The 23,779-nt window shown below is 59.6% G+C and overlaps 2 protein-coding genes, 1 long non-coding RNA gene and 3 other non-coding genes across 11 annotated transcripts in view; 2 read left to right on the forward strand and 4 right to left on the reverse strand.

Annotated features, from left to right (window-relative positions):
* The window catches only part of LRRC75A (leucine rich repeat containing 75A), a 45,258-nt gene extending 33,249 nt beyond the window's left edge, over positions 1 to 12,009 (forward strand). The window contains exons 3-5 of one of the 3 annotated variants that reach the window (XM_064495285.1): positions 804 to 919; positions 2,758 to 8,353; positions 11,030 to 12,009. In XM_064495285.1, coding sequence (XP_064351355.1) covers positions 804 to 919; positions 2,758 to 3,295 — 654 coding nt within the window. In that variant the 3' untranslated portion in view covers positions 3,296 to 8,353; positions 11,030 to 12,009. Of the gene's footprint in view, positions 1 to 803; positions 920 to 2,757; positions 8,354 to 11,029 lie in introns of those variants that run through there. The other 2 variants (XM_064495286.1, XM_064495287.1) reach the window with 2 other exon arrangements.
* On the reverse strand, positions 5,094 to 5,165 carry LOC116158012 (small nucleolar RNA SNORD65). The gene has a single exon (XR_004142242.1). It is a non-coding gene; the product is annotated as a small nucleolar RNA SNORD65 (small nucleolar RNA).
* LOC116157992 (small nucleolar RNA SNORD49) lies at positions 5,812 to 5,882 on the reverse strand. The gene has a single exon (XR_004142222.1). It is a non-coding gene; the product is annotated as a small nucleolar RNA SNORD49 (small nucleolar RNA).
* LOC116157993 (small nucleolar RNA SNORD49) lies at positions 6,295 to 6,362 on the reverse strand. Its single transcript, XR_004142223.1, has one exon. It is a non-coding gene; the product is annotated as a small nucleolar RNA SNORD49 (small nucleolar RNA).
* On the reverse strand, positions 8,031 to 23,779 carry TRPV2 (transient receptor potential cation channel subfamily V member 2). 4 transcript variants are annotated; one of them, XM_064495283.1, is made up of 15 exons: positions 23,556 to 23,777; positions 22,031 to 22,267; positions 19,958 to 20,091; positions 18,311 to 18,604; positions 17,381 to 17,679; positions 15,902 to 16,075; positions 15,377 to 15,532; positions 14,782 to 14,877; positions 13,852 to 13,992; positions 13,297 to 13,462; positions 12,108 to 12,170; positions 11,682 to 12,007; positions 10,677 to 10,804; positions 9,749 to 9,828; positions 8,031 to 8,234 (listed from the first exon to the last, which is right to left on the reverse strand). In XM_064495283.1, the coding sequence occupies exons 2-15, from the start codon at positions 22,228 to 22,230 to the stop codon at positions 8,140 to 8,142; spliced, it is 2,352 nt and encodes a 783-aa protein (XP_064351353.1). In that variant the 5' UTR covers positions 22,231 to 22,267; positions 23,556 to 23,777; the 3' UTR covers positions 8,031 to 8,139. The 4 variants fall into 4 exon arrangements, with proteins under 4 accessions (XP_064351353.1, XP_031323420.1, XP_064351354.1 ...); XM_031467560.2 differs by having other exon boundaries at positions 12,104 to 12,170; positions 13,922 to 13,992; positions 23,556 to 23,774; XM_064495284.1 differs by lacking the exon at positions 23,556 to 23,777 and having other exon boundaries at positions 22,031 to 22,949.
* Positions 12,168 to 17,245, forward strand: LOC135323225 (uncharacterized). The gene is made up of 2 exons (XR_010384497.1): positions 12,168 to 12,974; positions 13,194 to 17,245. It is a non-coding gene; the product is annotated as an uncharacterized LOC135323225 (long non-coding RNA).

The following is a 23,779-nucleotide window of genomic DNA, read 5'->3' on the forward strand; positions in this document are numbered from 1 at the left end:
TAGGAGGCCGACGGCCGTCGTCTCACTGCATCTTCATGCGGTCTTCCCACCTTGAGTGTCTGCATCCTGCTGCCTTCTCACAAGAACACAGTCATATTGGCGCAGGGCCCACCCCGATGATCTCATCTTACCTTAATTGCTCTTTAGAGGCCCTGTCTCCCAAGTATAGCCACATTCTGAGATACTGGGGATTAGGACTTCAACTTAAGAATTTGGGGAACACAGTTCAGGCAGTAACACCCGGGGTCTCACGCTCAAGCGCTGAGGAGTGAAGCGGGCTGGGAAGGACTCGGGCTGCCACTCTTTTGCTTCCCCAGTGCTGGCGAGGGAAGAAGAGTCGTGCAAAGTATTTCACTTTCCTCCTTACTGTGGGAAATACGGAAGCGAGGACATTTGCTCATGGTTGAATCCCCAGCTTCTAGAGCGAGTGCCCCGCACTCAGGGGAGCCCAGTGGGGACTTGTGAAGCGAGAGGGTGAGCTGGACAGCCTTGGCGTTGAGCAGTGGCAGGGACCCTGGTGAACCCTGGCTAAGGGGTCAGTGATCAGACCACGTGGAATCCAGACTTTTATAGAAATCTCAGGTTTTTTCAGTGACAGCAGCTGATTCACAGAAACTAAAACCATTGTGCAGATCAGTTGTGCAACCCTGCTCCCTGCTCAGGGTGGCCACCTGAGGCCAGCACAGAGTGCCCCCCCCACCCCGCTCCTCTCCTCCTGCGGAGACAGGAGGCTGGAGGTAGGGGCTTGGGCTCCCGGCCTGCTCCCTGACTCAGGGACCCACCGCCTGTGGTTGCCTCTGCAGGAAGGCGACGCGCTGGGCGCCATGGAGAAGCTGTGCCGGCAGCTGACCTACCACCTGAGCCCCCACTCGCAGTGGAGGCCGCAACGCGGGCTGGGGAAGAGGAAGCCACAGGCCTGGTGAGTTGCAGTCACCCAGGCGGGTCTGTCTCTCTTTCCCACCCAGCCTCCTTGCACAAGGACAGCACTGTGTGGGGTGGGGCGTTGGGGGGGGGGCGGGGTGCTGCCTGGAGGAGGTGAGGTGAAGAATTGGGGTTGGGGGAAAGCGGTGGCGGGGGGAGGGGCGATGTCCCTGGGGGCATGAGCCCTGAGAGACACTGGCAGCAGGCTGGTCTGCGGGGTGGGGGCTGGGAGTATGGCGGGAGGGAGAGGAGAGGAGTTTGATTTCCTGGCGCGCTGACCCTGGGTTCTCCCGCCACCCCTCTCCCCAGCAATCCTGATATCTCCCAGGGGGACACAGACCCTGGCCGTGTCTCTGCCCACGCAGCAGTGGGGGCCTCAGGGGTTTGTGGCCCCTGAACATTGGGGGCAGAGGGGACACTGGGACTCAGAAACTGTGGGTCAGGACGGCACTGTAGGAAGAAGCAGAGGGGAATTTCTTGCAAATCGTGGGGCAGAGTGGCTGGTGTCCTGATGACCCTGGCAGGGCCTTGCTGGCGGGCGGGCGTCCTGCAGATGGGAGGGAAGGACAGCCCCTCATGGAGAGAAAAGCGTTCTGGCCCTCCTTCCCTTCTCCATACCGCCCCCCCACCGTCCCCCCCCAAGTGGGAGAGGAGATGGTTCCTCAGGGCCCTTCCCTGGAGGAGGAAGTGAGCAAAGTGGGGCGCCCCGGCTGGGCAGGGGGAGGGGCCAATGTGGGGGCACAGCAGGACGGGAGCAGCCATGGGGCCTGGCATGCCAGGAGGCTTGTGAGTTAGTTCTCTAGGATGGAGAAGCTGGACACTGGCGCTCTGCTGGGACCCAAGGGCCTCTTGTCTCCCCAACACACATGCATGCTCAGAAGCCTCACTCCCCCTGGGTGGCTCCCCATCCCACTGAGTGAAACCCGAACAAGCCCAAGTGCAGGCTCTCAGCCCACTCTGGTCTCTCCTCCCACACTGGCCTTCCTCTGGATTCACAGATACGCTGAGCTCTACCAGCCTCAGGGCCTTTGCACTTCCCCCGCTCCCCCCATGCTGGAACTCTTACTGAGCTCTTCCCATATCCCGTTTTCTTCGTGATTCTGAGGCCGAGCCTCCACCTCCCTCTCCTTCCAGGGTTGAAGCCTCAGGGCTTGCGTGGGGTACCTGAAAATGGGGGGTTCTGGCCCCAGAGCAAGGGGTGGCAGATGGCAGGGAGTAGAGACGGGTGTACAGCAGCTCCCACCAGGCTGAGGCCCCTGCACCCTCCCCCCACTGCTGTTCTGAGGGCCCTCCCTAAGCATCCTCCTTCTGGAGGGGAAGATGGTCTTGAAGGAGGGGCCCCCGAGATCTCGGGCTACCCTTGGGGGAGCGAGGAGCTCAGCCTGGTGGTGCATAACAGCGAGAAATAGCGATTCACCACTCCAATACAGGGGGCACTGTTCAGAATGCATTTATTATTTCACATGACAACCCTGCGTACCGTTAGCTCCATTTTTCAGGTAAATACCTGGTGAGCAGAAGTCAAGGAAGTAAAGGTCACACTGAGTAGGAAGAAAGGAGTGAAGTGCAGACCCAGGCATTTGGCCCCAGATGTACCCTCAGTCACTGCAGAAACACCTGGGCCCCCCGTGGTCCCCTAGGCTCTGCCTGCTGGCAGCCGGGCTGAGACGCGGGGCCATGCCGCGGGGGGGTGGGGGGAGGGGGGCTGGGGCCCTGGTGTCTGCCCCCGGGAGTCACAGGGCCAAGTGGAGGCTGGCTCATGGTGGTGGCCATGGCCGCTTCCGGAGAAAAGCCTGCCCCACTCGCTCGAACCCTGCCATCCCGTCTCCCCTCCAGCCTCAAGGCCGTCCTGGCTGGGAGCCCTCCGGACAACACGGTGGACCTGTCGGGCATCCCACTGACCCCCCGTGACCTGGAGCGGGTGACCAGCTACCTGCAGCGCTGCGGGGAGCAGGTGGACAGCGTGGAGCTGGGCTTCACAGGCCTCACGGACGACATGGTCCTCCAGCTGCTGCCGGCCCTCAGCACGCTGCCCCGGCTGACCACACTGGCCCTCAATGGCAACTGGCTGACACGGGCCCTGCTGCGCGACCTCACCGATGCCCTCAAGGACCCTAGCAGATTCCCCAGTGTCACATGGATTGACCTGGGCAACAACGTGGACATCTTCTCGCTGCCCCAGCCCTTCCTGCTCAGCCTGCGCAAGCGCTCCCCCAAGCAGGGCCACCTGCCCACCATCCTGGAGCTGGGTGAGGGCCCGGGCGGGGCGGACGAGGCCCGGGGTGAGACCGAGGGCCAAGAGGACCCCGGAGGGGGCCCTGCAGCCTCTGCCAAAGACCAGGGCAGGGAGACAGTAGGTGTAGCTCAGACGTGACAGGAAGTGGAGTCCTAGTGGGGCAGGATGGCCATGGCGGTCTGGGGGCTCAGGCTACCTCGACCCGACCATGGGAAGCCAGATCAGCCAGATCGCAGCGTGGGGGAAGAGGGCTCCCTAATTGCTCTTTGGTCCTCTCCATCTCCCGCTTGTCAACCCTGTCTGCCTTTTGGCTTCCGGTAAGTCATCCCTGGCTCAGGAGGCACCAACCCTCAGCCTCCCCAGACTTGTGGGTGCAAGGTCCGGGTCGGGGATGCTGAAAGCTTGAGCTAATGTGAATGGTAGGAGTGTAGGTGGAGCCCTACATCTAAGTCAGGGTTTTCCAATCCTGAATTTTATTTTTTCTATTCAGGGCAGCATACTCCAGCCACATGCTGGATGTGCCCATGACCAAGGCAGATCAGAACCTCCCGGCTGAAGGTTGGGGCAGGGTACGGGGTGCCAGAGGCCCCAGGGGCCTAGGCCCTACGTGGACTTCGGGCTGTACGCTGTCCACCTCCTTGTGGAGCCCTTGGAACCAACTTCCCAGTCTCAGCCTCCATTTCTAAGGCCCACCCTTCACCCTGCCCATGGGACCAGCCACCCCCTATACTCTGATATTAGGGCATCCTAGGTCTGGGGCAGACAGGGACACAGAATACAAGACATACACAGAATACAAGACTCACTTAGAAACTGCACACCACCCCTCTCCACACTACCAGACCTTCAGGGGTCAGCGTTGCTAGGGTGCCAGTGTGAGCCTTGCTTCCTTTTAAAGGGACCCCTTTCCAATAAAATTCCTTCCTACGGAGTCCCTAAAGTAATCCTTTCCAAAAGGATTTCCAAAAACCCAGGACCACAAAGGTGCCTCCAAGCAAGACAGCTGGGAGAAGGGGGAAAAATAAAGAGGGCTCCCAAATGAGTGTGCAAAGGTTTTCACGCTACAACCCCCTTACCCAAGGCCTACCAGTTAAAAAAAAATCCTGCTGGGCACAATTAGCAAATCTAGGGAGACTGGGAACCAGTCATCCTTTACTCTGGGTACCCAAAGCTGGTGGACCGGAACCCCTCACATCATGGACAGGATCTCCACACTGGAAGGCAGCAAGAAGGGGCCGGGGAAGAGGCAGACTGGAACCCTGCCTGCTGCTGTCTGGGCAGGCATCGGGTGGAGCTTAAGGAGTTAGAGGAAGATTATGCAAAAGGACAGAGCTCAAAGGAACAGGGACTGGACTCAAGTGTACAGATGCCTTAAATGCTTTGGGATTTTTGCCCTCCAAATTTAAAGCTGAGGGGAAAACAGCTCAGACTGACCATAAAGGAAGGTGATAAATACTAATGCCTGGACCACTAATATTTGACAGCAGTGATAAAACTCAACTTTTTCTTCAAATACGTATTTTTAAGAACCAATACCAAAAAGATCATCCTTTTATTATGTTTATGGTAACTGCGTGGAGATAGTTCAGCAAATTTCCAGTTCAGAACTCAATTGTACAATCTCAAAGTACAAAAGCTTTTGGTTAAGGGACAATACTAGAAAGCTCATGAGTTTAGTAACACCAGAAAAGCCTATCGCAGGAAAAGCTTGCCAAATCCATTTCTTGGTTCTCTCATTGGTGAGAGAACACCCTTGCTACTCAGCACAAAGTGAGCTTGTTCCTACAAACTCTGAAGCCAGGATTTTCAGATTCCAAGTTGATGGCTGCCACTGGTCCTTGGGACCTCCCTGCTTCAGCACAGCCTGCAAAGGAACGAAGGACCGCTCAATCTCACTTTATACACCAAGGACAGACATTCAGAGCATCAAAGATATCTTCAGAAAACCATAGGTTCACCACTATACAATCTGCCGGTAATTCCAGCTTTTTGGGTGATTTCATCATTTGACATCTTTTTCTGCAAATTAATTTAAGACGACTAGCTGCATTCCACCATGGGGGTGGTCACTATGCAATGGAAACCTTACCTCTTCTAGAGCTGAGGTGTGGCCGCCAGTTCTCCAGCTCTGCTCTGCCAAGGGCCACTCACAATGTGGGGGATGAACGACGCACCTGTGGACAGACAGCAGATGCCCACTGCAGACCACGACTACCAGTTTACTTACATCCATCCTCCCATCACGAGTCCTTAGAACTCAGTCATAACTGCCATCTCTGGACATTTTAACCTGTTTAGTCACATTAAACACTGCAAACCCAAGGCTATCAATTTTCAGAGCATCTCAAATCAGGTAAGCAGTTTGCTCAGGACTATTCAACCATGAGCTAAAAAGGAACTCTTGGGCCCACTCTGCATTCCAGTCCAGACACCATGAGCCAAAATCATCCTCAGACAGTCTGCCAATAAAAGTCAAGGACACAGGACACAAAGCTCCCTTACCTAGAGCAGGCCGGTGCTCCTGGCTCCCGTGCTCAGCTGCTGATCACATGCTGGCAACCCCTAATGTGCAATCTGGGTGAATACAGAAATTAAGGTCACAGTCCAGACCACCCGACTCCTGGCACCAGCAACTCGTGAGGACTCTTGACTGCAGTCAGCCAGGAACTGTTATCGTCAGTTATCGCGTCTGACGGCACTTCCTATTGGTGATCTCATCAGAGCAGCCAAGCACCTCACCAGGCCCCGGAAACTAGGACTTCGGCTGAAACTGCCTTACAAAACAGCCCGGAGACATTCTGATGGAGTTTCTGAACACAGATTCGGTTTAGACAGGCTAGGAGCCGCAACCTCCTAACCGTTGCAATCATGCAAAGATGCAGTGCATATTTATGTCAAGTGTTTGAAAGTTACAACGGTAATAAGACGCCAGGCAATCTCAGTGCATCTACGGTTGCAAGAACGACACCGCTAAGTTACGTATTAAGACCTACCCAGACCCGCTCTTACCTCGGGAAGGAATGCTGCTCCCGTCTCCAAAATCCTGAAGTGAGTCTGCCATCTGAAACAAGAGAACGTGCATTTACGGCGGGTTCTTTCAGTTACAGTAACCAAAAGTGTCAGGGGTCAGCGACTGCAGTCAGATAAGCATCAAAGTCGTCAGTTCTCGCTTCTGACGGCACTTCCTACGAGAATCATCAGGACAGCCGAGCAAGCCTCCCTCGCGGTCCCTACGGGCCGAACCAGCCTCACTTACCCAGATCTCTCGGGGCTGCTCACCCCTAGCGGCGAATCCGGGGAAAGAGGTCCCGGCCTTCGGGGACCTCAGGCTCCTGAGACGGTGGTGGGCCAGCGAGACAAAGACGCACGCGGCCTTCGAGCCTCCGCCCCAAGACTCGGACACCGGACCACGGCGTCCGCCCCGAGGCCCGCACGGACGCACCCGCCCGCTGCCCACCATCCATGCTTCCGGAGAACATCGTCCGAGAACCCAGAGAGGTTGTGGCGCCCGCGCCCTCCCACTCGCTGGCCGCGGACAGGCCTAGAAAGACACACAACCAACCTCCACGACACCTACAACGGAAAGGCTAGCGCTTATGCGTCCCAGGCCCTTAAGGAGTCGGGACATTCCACTCCTCACAGAAGGGAGGGGAATCCTGGCAAAGGCTCACGGGAACTTTCCCCTCTAACGCGCAGACGCCACCCTGGACTCCCCCCTCCTGTAGAGCCAATGGTTTCTTCCGCGGCCCGGGAATTCTGGGTCCCCGGCGCGCTGTGAGCCCCAGGGCGCATGCGCGGAGCCCGAGCGTGTCCGCGGGGCTGGGGCTTCCTCGCCGCTCAGCAGCTTTGTGTTGCGGCGCGGAGAAGCCGCCTTCCTGAGCTTGTCTCTGCCCGTCGGGAAGGTGCATCACGTGCGGTCACGCCCTTGAAGCCCTGCAGAGACTTGGCACCAGTGAGCGTCATACACAGTGTAGCTGCTCGCAGTTTGGGGAGCTGGTGCCGTCTGCGCTGCCCGCAGCCGCTTCGTAATGTCCACGAGCCTCTCCAACCCCTGCGCCCCGACAGCCCTCCTTACTCCCTGTCCTCCGCGCCCGCTCCCCGGGAACCCCTCCCTACTTAGAAGATACTCAACCCGTGTGTACACGTCTTAAACACATATTACCCCGAGGGAGAAGACTGGAAAGGCAGTAGTGAGACGACACTTTTTGAGCTGGCCTTAGAAATAAGCGCAGGATTTTAATGGAGGGAGGAGGATTTCTATAAAGAGCCACGCCTATAGGAGCCAGACGCACCCGAGGTCTACCGGCCTGCGCGAAGAATTTACTCAAAGTGCCAAGGAGAGCAAGAAGCGTCTGGGAATGCTCGGGCAAAATCATGGAGGGCCGGGGATGCCAGTTAGTACGCCCCAGCCACCCTCGTGGGCGCTGGGAGCCCCTCAAGCCTCCAGAGACAGCGGGCGCTACTGGCAGCGTGTTTCCCTTGTGTCTCAGCAAGGTTGCTCTGGCTTGGAGCGGTGGGAACTGAGCAGGAAGCCAGCAGGGAGAGGAACAGCGTGAGCTAAGTAAGCTCAGAGGCTGGAAGGCTTTGCTTTGAGAGACATCCTGGAGGTGGCTTTAAGAGGTGTCTGGAGGCTGTGGGAGAGGTGGCCGTGCTTGCTGGTGACCACCACCTTGCGTCTGCCGTGACAGCTGGCACAGCACCTCGCCCAGCTGCGTGCACCCGGAAGAGGGCAGCTGGGGGAGCGGCAGGTGAGGGTCCCCTGTGCCAGGCGAGGGCCTGAGCAGACAAGCCCCAGAAAGACGTGTACTGCAGAGACAAGCAGATGTCGACCCCCAAAGGCTCAGTAACTACCCAGTGTTTCCAGGAGAGCTAGTCATGAGAAAATATGTATTTATTTTTGCCACCGAAGTTCCCTGGGGCCCCAGAGCCAGCAGGTGGGGCTGGAAAGGTTCCTGGCTCTGTCCTGCTGGTCTCCTGCTGCATCAGCAGGACTCCAGGGGCTGGAGGGGCATGTGGTCGTCCTCCACGGCACTGTCCTCACTGTGCTGGGAGTTCAGGGCCAGGTTCTTCGTGGCGCCTATAAACGGGATGAAGACCACTGTGGCTTGGCCCTTGGGGTGTGTCCCCAGGAGGCAGGCTCCAGGAAACAGGAGGAGGCCACAGCCATGAAAGCGCATCATGCCCAGTGGACAGCAGGTGAGGAGGCCCCGACAGTCCCGCTCCCCGACTCCCTGCTTCCAGAATATTTCCTGAACCCCCGCCACGTGCCAGTCAGGGGCCTCCTCCCAGGAGCGGAAAGTGTTAACAACCAGAACACCTGGAAAGAGCCAGAGGGAAATGAGAGGTGTTCAGAAGAGAGGGGACCCCCACTCCCAACCCGCAGGGCAGGTGTCGGATGTGGACACCCAGAGGGGTGGAAAGGCACTTCTGACAGAGACAAGTGCCGAGGAAAGAAAGGACGCAGGAGCACTGCGGATAGAGGAGCTGCTGTCCCGTGGGGGGGGGGGGGGGCTGGGCAACAGCTCTCCCGCCACCGTGGGGAGTGGGGGTTCCAGGCAGTGGGAGGCAGTGTCGGCCGTGGGCAGTGTGTGGTTTTTGTCTGCATCAGAGGGACTGGAGTGGGATAAGCCTGGAGCTGAAAGACTTGTCTGGAGGTCCAGGTGCAGGCTGAGAAGGGGGCGAGGTGGCGTGGGCTTGCGTACATGGTCCTGGGGGGCAGCCCCGAGGCTGTCCCCGTGGGCGTAGGGGATGTCCAGTTAGAGGCCGAGGCAACAGCAGGTATGGGATCAGTGTGGTGTGTTTGGGGCAAGATGAGGGACAAGGGGACTTCCAGAGTCATGGCGCTGAAGCGATGGGGCAGCAGGACCGGAGGAAGGGAGACAGACAGGTGGGCAGGAAAGCTGTCACTTGGTGGGGGACCTGGGAGTCTGGGAAGCCCGCAGGCTCTGGCGCAGAGGCCAGAGGAGATCAGGGTGGTGCAGGGGCTGTTGTGGGGAGGGGGCCAGGGCCACGGGCACAGCAAGGGGAGTCTTGGAAAGGGCGTGAGAAAGGAGAGGAGGGCCAGCTGGGGACACAGCCTGGGAGCTACTGAAGACTCCAGAGAGGGCCCCCTGTGCAGAGCTGTCCTGGGAACAGGCCTCTGCAGAGGAGGAGGGAGTCAGTCTGGGAAGGAGGCAGCCGGGGGGGGGGGGGGCAGGAGGGGCCGGAGCCCCCTAGAGTGGAGAGGGCTCAGGAGGGCACCTGTGCTGTAGCTGGGGAGGGTCTCCCTGACTTGCCCCTCTGCTGGCTCTGCCCAGGCCTGGCACTCACTGAGAACCCACTGAATGGGCAAAGGATGCAGCAGATTGGAACCTGGGCGGGCCAGGGATGGGGAGGAGGTGGGAGGGGAGGGAGCACCAGGAGCCAGTTTGCCCAGGTGACCGTGGAGAGATGGGGTGGGGGGACTGGGGGATGCACCAGTTCAAAGGGGCAAACCCTTTACATGAGCGGAGCTGGGAAGTGGCCACGGAGGAGGTCCTGCCCCTGACTCTCCATGCCAAGCACACGCACACACGCACGCACGAACACACGCACACACACAGAGCTACCCACCAGGACCGCCTGCCCCCGAGGGCTCTTCACACACCGTCGGCAGCGTCTGCTCCCAGGCAGCCCAGTTCACTTCCTCCACCCTGAGGGCGACAGAGCAGTTGTGAGGCCCCGGGAAGCTGAGGGTGCAGCCTGCTGTGCCCGGGAGAGGGGTGGCTCCCTCCAGGGCACGGACTCTGGACCGTGAGGAGGACAGGCTTCCTCTGACCATCTCTGCAGGACCCCGGGCTGTGCACCGGCCCCCCTGAGCCCTGACCTTGTGGCTCTCAGACTGCTCCCGGGTCAGGGGCCCACGAAGAGGAGGAGGCGTCTCTGCCCTCGGGCTGCTCACAGCCGCCTGGGTTGCCCCAGCACCCAGAGTTCAGATCAACCAGCTTCCTCGGCTCTGGGGCCCTTCCTAAGGCCCGCCCCCCTTGCTTAGCTGCTCTCTCCTGAAAGTGTTTCTGGCTGTGCCTTTGTCACAGGTCCCCTCTCCCCTGGGAGGGTCTGCTCTCCATGGAAGGGTTGCAGCCCCGCGGTGAGGATGGGGGAGCTGGAAAGGCCAGGCAAACCAGCCGGGGCAAGGTCGGCGTGCTCCAGCCAAGGACCCGCCTGGATTCTTGGCCTCCTAACTGTACCCTGTTTCAGGCCAGCAGGAGTAGGTCAGGGACCACCAGGGAGAGACTTCAGTTCAAGTCTGTGGGACAGGAAGATGCCCGGATAGGCAGAGTGACAGGCACTGGGGCCCTGGGCCTATTAGACGCAGCCTCACTGACCTCGCTGGGTCAGGACGGAGTCCCCTGGCACTCCTAGGCCCTGCCTTTCCCACCAGACCTGGCTCCCAGCCGCTGTCCCCTGGCTTTCAGGAGAATCAGGCTGGCCTGCACTCTGGGCAGTCTCCAGGGATCCCCAGGTCAACAAGGTCCCCAGGCCGCGCCCCCCACACACTCACCTGAAGCACCAGCGCTCATCAGGGCTACCGTCCGGCCTGGTGCCGACTGTCAGCCTCACACCTGCCTGCTGCTTCCGCCTCCTGCACCACCAGTACCCATTCTCCATCTCCAGGACAGAGATGGCTTTCTGGGGACAAAGGAGGTGTCAGATACAGCGGCCAGCCCTTTACAGTGTAACTCAAAAGTCGGCTAAGGGGGTGGATTTGAGCCTTCTGTCCTGCAGCCCTCTGCACTGCTTCCGCACTTAGACTGAGGCTAACGAGTCTCGGGCTGTGGCTGGGAAGTCAGCACGCAATGAGCGCCCTACAGTTGCAGTTGCTCAGTTACAGGTTCTGGAATTCCACACCACCAGGTACAGAAGTTCACTGGTGCCTGCCACTGGCCCGCAAGAGAGTCAGATGGGACGCAGAGCCTGGCTGGAGAGGACACGGACATCTGGATGAGGGGCTCGTGCAAGGTCAAGCGTGAATTGGTAACGCAGTCCAGCCCCCTGGGCGAGGCTCTCCCCGCACCCACTGCCTGACCCACCGCCGCCCTCTTGCTCTCATAGGTGGTTGTCACGTCAGCTCCCCGCTGCCGGAGCCTCTGGTGCCCCAGGTCCTCCAGCTGGGCCAGCCCCTGGACCTTGCACCCTGCCTGTCCCACCCACCATGCCGACCCCACTTAACACGTGATGAACACAGAAGGCAGCTACACGAGGGTGGGATCTTGTTCTCTGCCCTGAGTTTAGAGCCTAGAACTGTGCCTAGCCTTGCAGTAGGCGCTCAGAAACACTTAATACTAATGATGGCAAGCACCTGCTGTGTGCCACTGAGCACCTACTACGTGCCAGGCACCACCCTGAGGGTTTTAGATCCCTGAGCTTATTTCAACCTCGCATCCACCCTATGAAGGGAGGAATGGACGAGGGGAACCCCGACGAGGGCCTGGAACTCAGCTGGGTCCTGCACACTCCTCCCCGGGTCCAAAACGTGGTGGGGGGTCTGGGGGGCCTCCCTGGGCACCTGCAGCTTCCAGATGCTCCAGCTGTCAGTGGCCACGCTGTTGACGGTCTCGCTCATGAGGGCGATGAGCATGTTGAGCAGCAGGACGTAGGTGAGCAGCACGTAGGCCAGCAGCAGCAGCAGCACCACCCCGCGGAAGCGCAGCTGCTCCTGGAAGGCCAGCTCGCCCATGCCGATGGTGAACTTGAACAGCTCCAGGGAGGCGTCCAGGACGCCCTTGTACGGGGCTGTGCTGCCCTCCTTGTCCTCCTTTCCCGCCGCCTCCGTGGCGTTGGAGCCTACAGGGACCCCGGGGTCCTGGGCCTCCTGGCTCAGGCTCACCAGCGCTGCAGGAGGGAGGCAGGGGGTCCTCAGCCTGGGGAGACCGGTGGGTGGCCTCAGGGGTGCGCAAGGGGTGGGTGGGGCTGGAGGGGGGCCTTTACCTACAGCGAAGCCAAAAAGGAAGACTAGGTAGACCAGAAGGAAGCGAAGCAGGTCCCGCAGGATGACCTAGAACACACGAGCCCCAGGTGGGTGGCTGGGTCACAGGGCGGGACCCAGACCCCTGCCTCAGCCGCAAGCGTGGTTTCCCATGTGCACACCACACACACGTGTGCATACATGGGGTCCTGTGGAGCCACACTGAGAGAAGATGGGCATTTATTCATTCAACAAACGTTTAGGAAGTGGGTGCTGTGAATGGGCCAGGCCCTGTTCTAAGTGTCGAGAACACACTAGTTCTGTTCATGAACAAAACAGATGCTTCCTCTCCCTCGCTCTCCCAGCCTCCTTGCTCCGTCACCAAGTCCACCTCGCTCGTCCTGGCTCCTGGCCGTGGCCTCTGCTATTCCCTTTGCCCAGAAAGCTTCTTCCCTGAGTCTGGGGAGGCTGAACCATTCTTTCAGGTCTCAACACCACCTCCGCAGAGAGGTCTCCCAGAGCATCCAACCTAAAGCACCCTCTGCCCCAGTCATTACCCGTCACACTGCTGTATGTATTTCCTTCACAGAATTCAGCATTCTGTAACATTCTATATTTTTGTTTCCTCTGCTAGAACGTTAGCTTCAGGAGAGTGAATTTAGCATTCTACAACATTCTCACATGTTTTCTTAGTGTTTTTGTTTCCTCTGCTAGAACATTAGCTTCAGGAGAGAGAAGACGCATCTGTTTTGTTCATGAACAGACGTGTATGTTCTCGACACTTAGAAGAGGGCCTGGCCCATTCACAGCACCCACTTCCTGGACGTTTGTGGAATGAATAAATGATTGCAGACACACCCAGGTGCCCGGATGTCCCAGGGCACAGGCACACAGGTGAGCTTAGGTGCACAGTCCCTGCTCCTTCCGTGTGCAAGGATGCACCTGCTGCCGGGTGGACACTTGCAGACACACGCCTGTGCACATTTGCTCACCGTGGGGAGCGCATACCCTGAGAGCTGACACGTGCATGCTCACCCTCATGCTTAGATTTAGCGCATGTCTGGGCACGCAGGGCACAGGCAGACACCTCTTGTCCCCCTCTGCCCCGCTCAGCTGTGGGGGAAGGGGCCTGCCTGCTGAGGCCAGAAGAAGGCCCACCGGTGTGCGGCTCCTGCCCTGCCCGGTCTGGCTGCCCCCAGGCCACCCTGCCTGTCACCTTCTGGATCATGACGCTGTAGATGCCCATGTGCTGCATGCCGCGCGTGTAGTACAGCAGGTTCAGCCAGCCCAGCACCAGCGAGGACACGAGCAGGGGCAGGTACCACTCGACGGCCAGGAAGCACAGCCCCTGGGACAGCACGGCGAGCAGCGCCTGGACCAGGCTGTGGGGGCGGGGCGGGGTCAGCCCGCAGCCTCCCCTGGCCAGCGCTCACCCCCACGGCCTCCCCCACCACAGGCTGAGAGGTGAGAAGTCCTCCCCCTGCCTGGGACGGGACCCAAGCAGGTCCTGACCTCCATCCCGGACAAGGCATTTAACCCTGTGGGCCTCCGTCCCCTCCCCTGTACAGTGGGTGTAACAGGAGTAACACCAGACTCGAGAGCCCCGGCGAGGATTCAGCGTAAAGGGCTCAGGCTCCGAGGGCGCAGGGCGAGGGCTCCGTCAGTGTCACTGTCGCAATCGCGACCTACACAGACCAGACTGGACAGCAGCCCCGACTCCTGACCCCAGTCCCCTGGAGCTGCCTGGCCCAGTCCTCGCTTCTAAAGCCACCTGGTGCTGTCGGCCACGTGGCCTTTCCCAGGCCTGAGGCAGGGCAGGAGGAGCGAGGCGCCCCACGTACAAGAGGATTTCAAAGTAGCTGTCCATGAACGAGGTCCAGATGAACAGACGGCGCCTCCAGAAGTACCAGAGCTGCGGGGAGAGGGGACGCGTGTGAGGGCTGCTCCCCAGGCCACGACGCAGCCCCTTTGCCCTCAGGGCCCAGCCAGCGCTCTGTTCCCCGGCTGCCTGCCTGCTGGCCCGGCCTGTGGGAGCCTGGCCAGGACCACCTCCGGGGCTCAGGCAGCGGCTTTGACTTGGGGATGATCGTGAGTTCTGCTGATAGCTGAGAAAGCTTTGGACCCTGTTTCCAGAAAGTGCACAGACACCCAGACGAGGCCAGGGGCCTCTGCTCCCTGTGGACCCAGATGAAGGATTCACACACCCCAAATGGGGATGGGGAGGGGGGCTCCTCTCCCTCCCCCTTCCTCGGCCTTCCAGGGGCCACCCTGTACTCCAGCCAACCTGGCCCTGGTGCCTAATTCCTGCCCACTCTCAAGAGTCTCAGTGCCATGGCCCTGCCTGCCTCCTGCCAGCTGGCAGCACCTTGACCTGAAGAGGCCCTGGGGGGCGGGCTGGGCTGAGTTCATCCCACCCCCACCCTTCTGTGCTCCCCAAGTGAGGGTCAGGGGCTTCCAGCTCCACCCCCAGGGGAGCAGAGCCAGCATTGCCAAGGAAGCATAGGGGACACTCGCTGCCCCAGGGGCACCCAGCCCAGAAGGCAAGGCCAGGACCCACTGCCCTCAGCTGCCCTCAGGCTGTCTTCACAGTACCAGCCCGGGGATTCAGTCTCCCATCGGTGAAGGGACTGTGGGGAGGAACTCTGAGGCTCCCTGTGGCAGAATTTCAGGTTTGGGGTGGGGGAGCGGGAGGAGCGCTCACCTGGCCCACGAGGATGTAGGCGCCCCCGAGCAGGACCAGGATGTGGCCCAGCAGCAGCATGGAGTTCCCAGCAGTCACCTCCAGGGGGAGGGAGTCCTGGTTGAAGAGACACTCGGGTAGGGCCTGTGGTCCACCCCCAGCAGCTCCCCGCTGAGAGCTCAGCTCAGGGCCCATTTCTGAGCATGAGCTGTGGCAAGGCCCCGCAGCAGCAGAGCAAACACGGCTCCGGATCCAGACTGTCTGCGTTCAGATCTGATCGCCACTGCTCACGGCCTGTGTGACCCTGAGTGAGTTACTAACCTCCGTGCCTCCCGCCCCTCAACTGTAAACTGGGGATAACGGTTCATCTCAGAGGGTGGTTGGGAGCATTAGCTGCGTAATTAACACATGTCAGTCACTCAGAACACGTTCTCACAGGTGGTGCGCACTCAGTGCTGTTGTTGTCGTTGTTACTGCCGTGGCGCCGGCTTCCCTACCGTGACCAGCAGTAAGAGCATGCACAGACCACCCTAGCGGCCAGGCCTCCGCGTCATCATCTGCAGGCAGGGTGGTGATCCCTGCCCCACCCGCCCAAAGTGCCCCTCCCCGGCCTTGCCTTCCCCAGGGCGGGCTGGTGGTAGGTGATGGCAGTGAAGACGGACACGTAGGTCAGGTAGCACAGGAAGTTGAAGAGGAACCTGGGGACGAGCAGATTCCACTTGGCCTGCAGCAGTTTGTTCAGCGGCTCCAAAACCACCATTCGGTGCCGGTGCTAGGGCAGGAAGGGGAGCCAGAGGCACGTTCAGTCTGTGTCGGGGCACAGGGCTGCAGGGCGAGGATGGGGAGCCCCGACTGACCCCCCCCAATAGCCTCCACCCCACCCTTATGGCTACAGAGTGACCGAGAGCCTCTCCCTCCAGTCTGGAGCCGAGTGCTGGTCAACAGAGGCCCCCCGTGGTCGCCACCAGGACCCTCATCCCCGTTTCGGGTGGGGACTGGTGTGCGGAGTGAGTGTGTGGCCAGAGGCCGGGTCAGGACCGGCAGCCACACCCACCCCGCACAGTTACAGGGCTGGGGTGGTCCAGACCCTGCCGAGAGTTCTGCCAGCCTCCTGCACATGCTCCCACCCCAGCGGGCTCACCGGGCTCCTGCAGTGAAAGACGATGATCTCCAGCACTGAGTTCTCCTCCGAGCTGTCCACAGAGGCCAGGTCATACAGCGACACCCGGACAGGCCCGTAGCACCACTCCGTGAACTTGCGGGAAAGGAACTGGCTCGGCCCCAAGAACTCCCGCTGCAGGATGTGTCTGAAAATCTGCAGGGCGAGCACGTGAGCCTGGCCTGCATGGCCACCTCCCAGCCCTAACCTGGAGGCTGGGAAACACGTGGTATCCTGCAGACACGTGCACACGCCCCACACCCACGGGTCCTGGTGTGTATGAATCTTACACATCCACACACATGCAGCCACCTGTAGACACTCCCACCCACCCACCTATGCCCGGGCCTGCCGGCCAGCCTGCCTCTTCCTCCTCCACTCCTGCCCCGAGGCGTCTTTCCTGGATGCTCACGTGGCAGAGGGACCCTCGGTCCAATGTCCTTAAGGCCCCTTGAGATCAGGTTACCAGCTACACGTGTGTGTGCACGTCTGTGGCCAGAGTCTAGAGCTTTCAACAGACTAGAAAGCATCCCTAACCGGAAGATGTGAAGCAGCAATTAGATTTTACAAATGAGGAATGGTGGGGAGGGAAGGGCCAGACAGGGGAGCAACTTCCACAGGTCACATAGCCGTGCTTCCAGACGCCAACGGACCTTGGAGGGCAGAGTAAAATAGTCACACTCCCACGTATGTTTATTTTTATCTCTTGTCTTAACCTTCAACGACGCCTGTGCTCTAAGCATTGGGCCTTGTGTCACCTGGGCTGGCTATACACCCATGAAGCTCCCCTGGTAATAAGAATCAGACAACTGGAAAGCCGTTTGGGAAGAAAAGTAGAGCTGGATCATGATACCAAAATAACTTCCAGATAAATCAAAGTTTTAGGCATCGGAAAGGAAACTGCAAAACAAAAATCTGCAGGAATATATGGACGTGGAATATATACACACACACACAAGGTTTTAAAACCTTGTAGAAGGAATTAAGCAGCAGCAAAACCCAGGAACCCTAAAGGAATAGATAACTATACTTGGATACATAAAAATGTAAGAATTCTGTGTAGCAAAAAAATGCCAAAATTTTAATTTTACCGTTGAACTGGGAGGAAGTTTGCAACTTTATTTTGTTTGTTTATAGTAAAGTGCTGATATGTTCATTATCAAGAACACTTAGCAATATTAAGAAAATCTAACAGCAAAGAATATGAGAAGACTGTTTCAGAATCAAGAAACCCAAACGACTTTAAAAAAACCCTGCTTTCTGCTTTATAATGTAATATGTTCAGCAGCTCCATTATAATTTATCAATAAATGTACACATATGAGACGTACATGCTGAAAGTGTTCTTCTAGCAGGAGAGTTACACCGAAAAGTGGGGAGACCCTTGGTCTAGATACCACCCCAGGCTCCTTCTGCGGAAATCCTGCTGCTTCCTGGAAAGGGGGCGGGGCAGCCGCTTACCTCGATTTTGCCCTCCTTGGCGGCCAGCTTCAGGGGCGTGAGGCCCTGCAGGTTGGGGATGTCCTCCAGCTTCACCGTCGGGCAGAGGCGGGCCCCAGCCTGGAGGAGCTGGTCGTACATGCGCGTCACCAGCGCGCTGTTCTCGGCCGAGTTGTCCGCGATCATCACCAAGGCGTGCAGGACCGTGTTACCCAGCGAGTCGGCGGCCTGCAGGCTGGCGGGCTGGTGCGGGTTCTCCAGGAGGTAGGTCACCACGTCCCATTGCTTGGTGCACGCGGCCAGAGAGAGGGGCAGCTCGCCTGGGGGCCGAGGGGGCATCTTGGGCCTCGGGCTTCCCAGCTTACACCTGCCTACTTCTCGAGCTCCCTGGACCCAAGGCCGGCCTCCTCGAGGCGGGTGGGGCCCCCAAGGAGAGGGTGCTGCACTGCCTAGGGGCCTGGCGCATCCGGGCCTGCGCCTGCGCAGTGAGCCGAGAGGCGCGCGGGCCACGCTCTTGCAGGCGCTGGGGTGCAGGCGGCTCCGCGCGGCTCTGACCCAGGGGAGAGAGGGCCCCAGAGCTCTTTCCCCTCGAGGGGAGCAGGCCGGCGGCCTGCCGACGAGGGTTCCCAACCCGCGCCTCCTCTTTCCTTCGCCGGGGCCAGGCCCACTGCCGCCGCACAGACGCCTCTTGGGAGCCTGCCTGGCCCAGTCTCGCCGAGGCCAGCCCGGGCCGCCCACCGCGGCCCTGTCCCAGCGCGTGCGCGCCGAGCTTCCTCGGCCGGGCAAGGGTGAGGCACCTCTGAAGACACACCGCGGCTGCGGGCGGCCCGGAGGCGAGCCCCGGGGTCGCACAGGTCTGGGTCTGAGGGCCCGCACAGGAAGCGCATTACCCCTGTGACCCGGGCCAGGCCTCCCCCTCTGCAGCTCGATTCGGCCAGGAAGGCCCCTCACCGAAGTAGAAGCAGGTCTCGGGGCTCTTCTTCTGGAAGAACCGGCCGCAGGCCCGGGCGTGCACGTCCGCCCCGTTCTCCACCAGCAGCCTCACGCACGGCAGGCTCCTCTTCTCGATGGCGATGTGCAGGGCGCTGTGGCCTCGGTAGTACTCGTCCGTGCACTGGGCGTTGACCAGAGGCCGCGGGTTGCCGGAGTCCCGGTCGATCTGCAGCAGCGGCTGGATGCAGGCGTTGGCGCCGCCCCGGAGGTTCAGCACGGCCTTCATCAGGCAAGTCTTCCCCGTGGAGCCCTCTGTGAGAGGAGGGAGGGCAAGGGGCACTGCGCCACCGGCCTTAACAGTGAGCCCAGCTCCAAAGCTCCCCTCGGCTGGTGGGACCCTAGCCATGCTGCAGGGTCTTATGGCCAACAGGTATTCAAATACCAACAGGTTTGACTACCTGTCTGCTCTAGAAATTAAGTTTCTAAGACATAATTCATGAGGTGTGCGACGTTGTCTAGACAAGAACGCTTGGAACAGTATTTGCTAAGTGGCTCTACCACCAAATGGCTGTCTCCTCCTGGCAAATCACTTGCCTCTCTCTCTCTCTTTTCTTTTTCTTTTTAATTAAAAACAAATTGTTTAATGGAGGTACTAGGGATTAAACCCAGGACTTTGTACATGCTAAGCTTGTGCTCCACCACTGAGCTATTACCCTCCCCCTTTTAAAAGAATTTTTTTAAACTTGGCCTCTCTTAACCTCAGTTCTCCTCACTGTAAAATGGGACTATCCCAGGGTGATTGTAAAGATCCCATGGAATTATATACACAATTCTTAGCACACAGAGGGCCTGGCACACCGTGTTGAGGCCAAAAACTACAAACAACCCAAATGGCCATCAATAAGGAGTTAGTTAACTAAATTTTGGGAAATGGACACAATGGGAAACTCTGCAAGTTGTTCAGGTGACGAGCGGGAGGCCCATGTACTGAAATGGAGCGTGTTCCAAGATGTAGTAACGGAGGGGAGTGCATTACAAAACAGTGCACAGGACACAATGCCATTTCTGTAAACAGACACCTCATGTATTTCAACAGTTTGAAAAGAGGTACCCCAAACCATTATCAAGGACCAGGATGATGGACCGTTTTCACCCTGAACTTTATGCATTTCATTACTATTTAAATCTTCTAGAATACACAAATGTTATTTTTCTAATCAGCCCAAACAATAAAGAGATTTAGATTTTGGGCAAAGGGTGCTCTGAGACGGATGAAGTGTATGGTAGTGTAGAACACACTACATGGAATATAGGATATTCTGTGTTCTATAGAATATCTCAGCAATACTGTTATTGGGGAAAAAAAAAAAAAGAGCGAGAGTGAGAGAGAGGGGATGTGTTGAGGAAGGCCCTGAATATCCATTCAGCCCCTGAAGCGGGCAAGGCCTGCCAGGAGCCAGTGGGATGTGCAGAGGAGGGAGTGGCCGTCCTCTCTGCTGGCAGGGCCCCTGCAGGCATTCGGGGGGCAGGAGGGCTGCTAGGAACGCTACCTGGCCCCCCGCCGCCCCCAGCTCCTGATCATGGTCAGACCCACCCAGGCAGCTGGTCTCAGGCCAGCCGCCAGGGGACAGCCGGCAGGGGCTCTGGCCCACGCAGCAGGCCTACCTGTGTACTCTGAGTCCGTGAGGTACTTGCTGGTCCGGCGCAGGTACTCTGGTAGCCCAGCCAGCTCCTCAGGGACCCCCCGAGCCACCACGCTGAAGAGCCGGTCACGGTCAAAGCGGCTGGGGTCTGGCTGGCTATGGGGAGGTGGTTAGCGACAGGAGAGCCCTGGACCCCCAGGGAGCCCCCTCCCCAGAGGGCCCCTTCAGGGGTCCCTGTGAGCACCGTGCGCCCCCCGGGCCCCAGAGCCCCGTGGGAGGCTTTCTGAGGGCCTCTGCCCTCCCAGGCAGACCAAGGAGACACCGAGTGCTCAGAGTCCCTGGAGGAAGGGGTCTGTCCGGCGCCCCCAGGCGTCACCGCTGTCCCCAGCACTGGTGCCTAGCATGCACTGGGTGCCCTGATGATCTCGCATCAGGCCACGGTCCCCCGGGTCGCTCAGCACGGGAACTCGTCCTGGCTCCTGAGCTGGGGTTGGGGGCGGGGTGGGCTGCAGGAGGTGCTCACAGACTATTGAGGGGACGTGGCCGCTGGCCTCCACCGAGGAATCAAGAAAAGCCCCTGGCTCGCCCTCTCAGAAACCATCTCTGGATGAACAGTGGACTGTCTGTCCGTTTTACCCTCACTTCTGCCCTGGGTTAGGAATCTGTTTCTCCATCAGATAAACTAGGAGATAAAGTAACTTTCCCAAAGTCACACGGTGCAGAACTCAGGGCGGCTGTTCAGCCGACCCCAGACCCTGACTCCTAGCTCCAGAGAGACTCCAGGCTGGGCAGCCAGACGTTCCTCAGAGCAACGGGGCCCAGCACGGAAACCAGACGCTCACAGAGTTTTACTGAGAAGCCGCACTTCCGGGAGAGGCCCGGGAGGGGCTTGTAGCTGGTCTCAACCTGGCAGTGTCTGTGACAGGGAGGGGGAGGAGCGTGGGGCATCCCTCCTCGTCGTCACTACCCACAGAGGCCAGGTCCCCCCTGGGGCTCCTGGCACCAACTGACATAAAGGGACAAACAAAGGGGGACCCTCAGGTCTGCCATGGAACGGATCCACCAAGGAAGGGAAGGGGATGATGAGCGGGGAGACTGGGGGGTCAGTGATGTTTAAGCCATGATCGTGTGACTGACAGATGAGGAAGCTGTAAGTCTGCCCGGCCTGGCCAGACACACCGTCATCGCCCCGCAGCCCACGTGACCACAGCACGCCCAAGAGGGCTCTGCGCTGACTCGGGAGCCCTGCTGGCAGTCCGGCGGCGGGAAGTGGCTATTTGGACAAAGCGCTTCCTGTCACAGGGTGGCATCGTGGTCCTGGGATAGGGAAGCCTAACAGGGGCACAGATGGAAGCACCAAAGGGGCCTGTTCTGCCTTGGGCAGGCGACCCAGCTCCCAGAAGCCTCGAAAGCATCCTCTCCTGCCCTGGTCTGAATCTGACCTCAGTCCTCCAGCATGAACACAACAGGGGGCTCTGGGCTGGGAGCCCAAGGCTAGGGGCCAAGCCCCAGGCGTGAGGAGGGAGGGAGGGAGGGGCTTCCCTTGCAGAATCCAGCCTCGTATGGGGTGTTGGGGGGCAGATGCCAGGGCTGGACGTGGCACTCCTGGTGAGAGTGGGCTCCCACAGTCTGAATTAGTAGACATCACAGGAAAGTCAAAGTGAAGACAGCCCCACGCAGAAGCCCATGGTCCTCAGTTCCCAGAGTCCATGTCCCCTGGGCAATGTGTTCAGCCTTGGAGCCGAGCCCGGGAGCACCCGGGACATTTCCAGATGTCCTTACTCTCTTGGGTTGGGATGTGGATCTTGCTACCACCCACCAAGGGACTGTGACTTGGGGTGGCGGTGGGGGCACAAATGAGGACACGCCAGGGTCAGCTGAGTACTTGGAGCTACCTAGAGGAACACAACCCCAGAAAACAGAAGACCAAGAACGGGGAAGGTTCTAGAAAAAGTAACCCCAGAGAGCAGAGCAGAGTTCAGCCCGTGGGGCCCAGGAACCATCAGAGCCAGACCCAGGACCCTGCAGGCTGCAGGGAAGGGGCACTGGGGCCGGGCTGGAGGGGAGTCCCTGCCCCCCCCCCCTGCTGCCTCACCTGGCACTTGCCCCCTTTCTGAAGTTGAGGTTCACTTTGATCTGAGGGGAGTAGTTCCGGTCCTCTCCCTGGAACGGTGACTCCATGGGGGGTGGCCCCGCCCCACCGCCCAGCTGTCCTTTGTCCACCTGAGCCCCATCTTCTTGGCCTCCATCTGAAGTCTCGAGTCTGAAAGTGGGAGGGCTGGAGGGCGAGGTCATCTTAGGGGAGGAGGCTGCTCCTTCCTGGCTGGAAACTCTGTGGGGACAGAGATGTCAGAGGCACCTCTGTACCCTAGGTGGAGTCTGTGACCAGAGAGGTCTAGGAGCTGGGTACAAGTAGGACCCCCCCACCGTGGGAGCTCACCCACCAGGAGGGGAGAGGGGAGCCAGAGGTGGGAGGCCCATGTGGGAGGAACAGGGACCGTAACTGTCCCTAACAGTCCCTCTGGGACTTCCTGATCTCTGCTAGGCCACAGCTGCTGGTCTGAAACATTTGTGTTAACAGCACAACCCTTTCTCTACACAACATCTTGCCCAGTGGCCAATATTCACATCAGATAAAAGCGCAGTGTCACGTGGGGGCAGGACACTGGACCTCGCACCACTGAGGGGGAGTGCTCTGGGGGAAATGTTGGAAAACCATTGGTTTTTCAAAGCCCCTGTTTTGCTGCAGGCACTACTAGGGCTCAGAAAGGGGAAGTGACTTTCCCGAGGTCCCAAGCCGTGGGCAGAGCCTAGTCTAAAACCAGCTACCAGGATGTTCCTCTTCAGTTCTCAAAATCTTGCAGGGCTCATCTATATTTTCAGTCATGGAATGCCCCCTCTCTGGGCCACAGGATCTCTAGGGGCTTCAGAGCCGCAGGGAGACTCCTCGCTGTGCCGAGACTTCCCCTGACCAGCACCCCACCGGCCAGCTCTGGGAGCTCAGCTCACAGCACCATCTCACCCTCACAGGAGAGCAGAAACCACAGCCGCCATCACATGGCCAGGGCGGGGCCCCAGTGTCGGGAGGGGAAGCCCCTGGGCTCCTCCAAGGGGTAGGCAGCTAAGAGGAAAGAATCCAAGATAGGTAGGGGGCAGACAGAGGGGTGGGAGAAGGGGGCAGGGAGCAGAGCAGACCCTGGGGGTGGGAAGAGGGGGTGGGAGTGGCAGGGTGAGGTGGTGGCCAGGCCTGGGTCCTCTTCCTGCAGCTGCAGCTGGGGGACCGGGTGGGGCATCTTCCCACAGAAGCAGGGGAGGCTGGAACCTGCCGACTGCCTCATCATGCCGTTTTGACCCAGCATCTTTCTGCCCACTCCGGGGCGTCCTTCCCGGGTCACACGCCAGTGAGCTTGGCTGATGTCCCCAACCGCTCCCCATCCTGCCTCCCAGCCCACCGCTTCGAAGCCCTGGCTGCAACAGCTGTCTGCCCAGACCCTGCCCCCTCCTGGACCCCTGTCCCTCATGGCCCGGGAGGAAGGGTGGGGCGGCCCAGGTGCAGGGAGCCTTCAGCGTGAGGCTTGAAGACCCGGCCCGCTCGGATGCCCGCATCGCCCCTGACTCACCGGCTCCGCGGAGGCAGCGCGCGGCGCGTCCCGGGCGGCGGGGGCTGCGGCGGAAGTGCGGCCGGGCGGGGCGCGGGCAGGCTCGGAGCCCCCCGAGCGAGCAGGGTCCCGCGGGGTTCTGCACGCTCAGCCCACCCGGCCTGGCCGCCGCAGGATCAGCTCTCCTACGGCAGGACCCGCTGGCCGCGAGACTGACCATCCGAACATCGGGCCACACCCTCTCT

This window comes from Camelus dromedarius, chromosome 16 (assembly GCF_036321535.1).
Source record: "Camelus dromedarius isolate mCamDro1 chromosome 16, mCamDro1.pat, whole genome shotgun sequence".
NCBI classification, from domain to species: Eukaryota; Metazoa; Chordata; class Mammalia; order Artiodactyla; family Camelidae; genus Camelus; species Camelus dromedarius.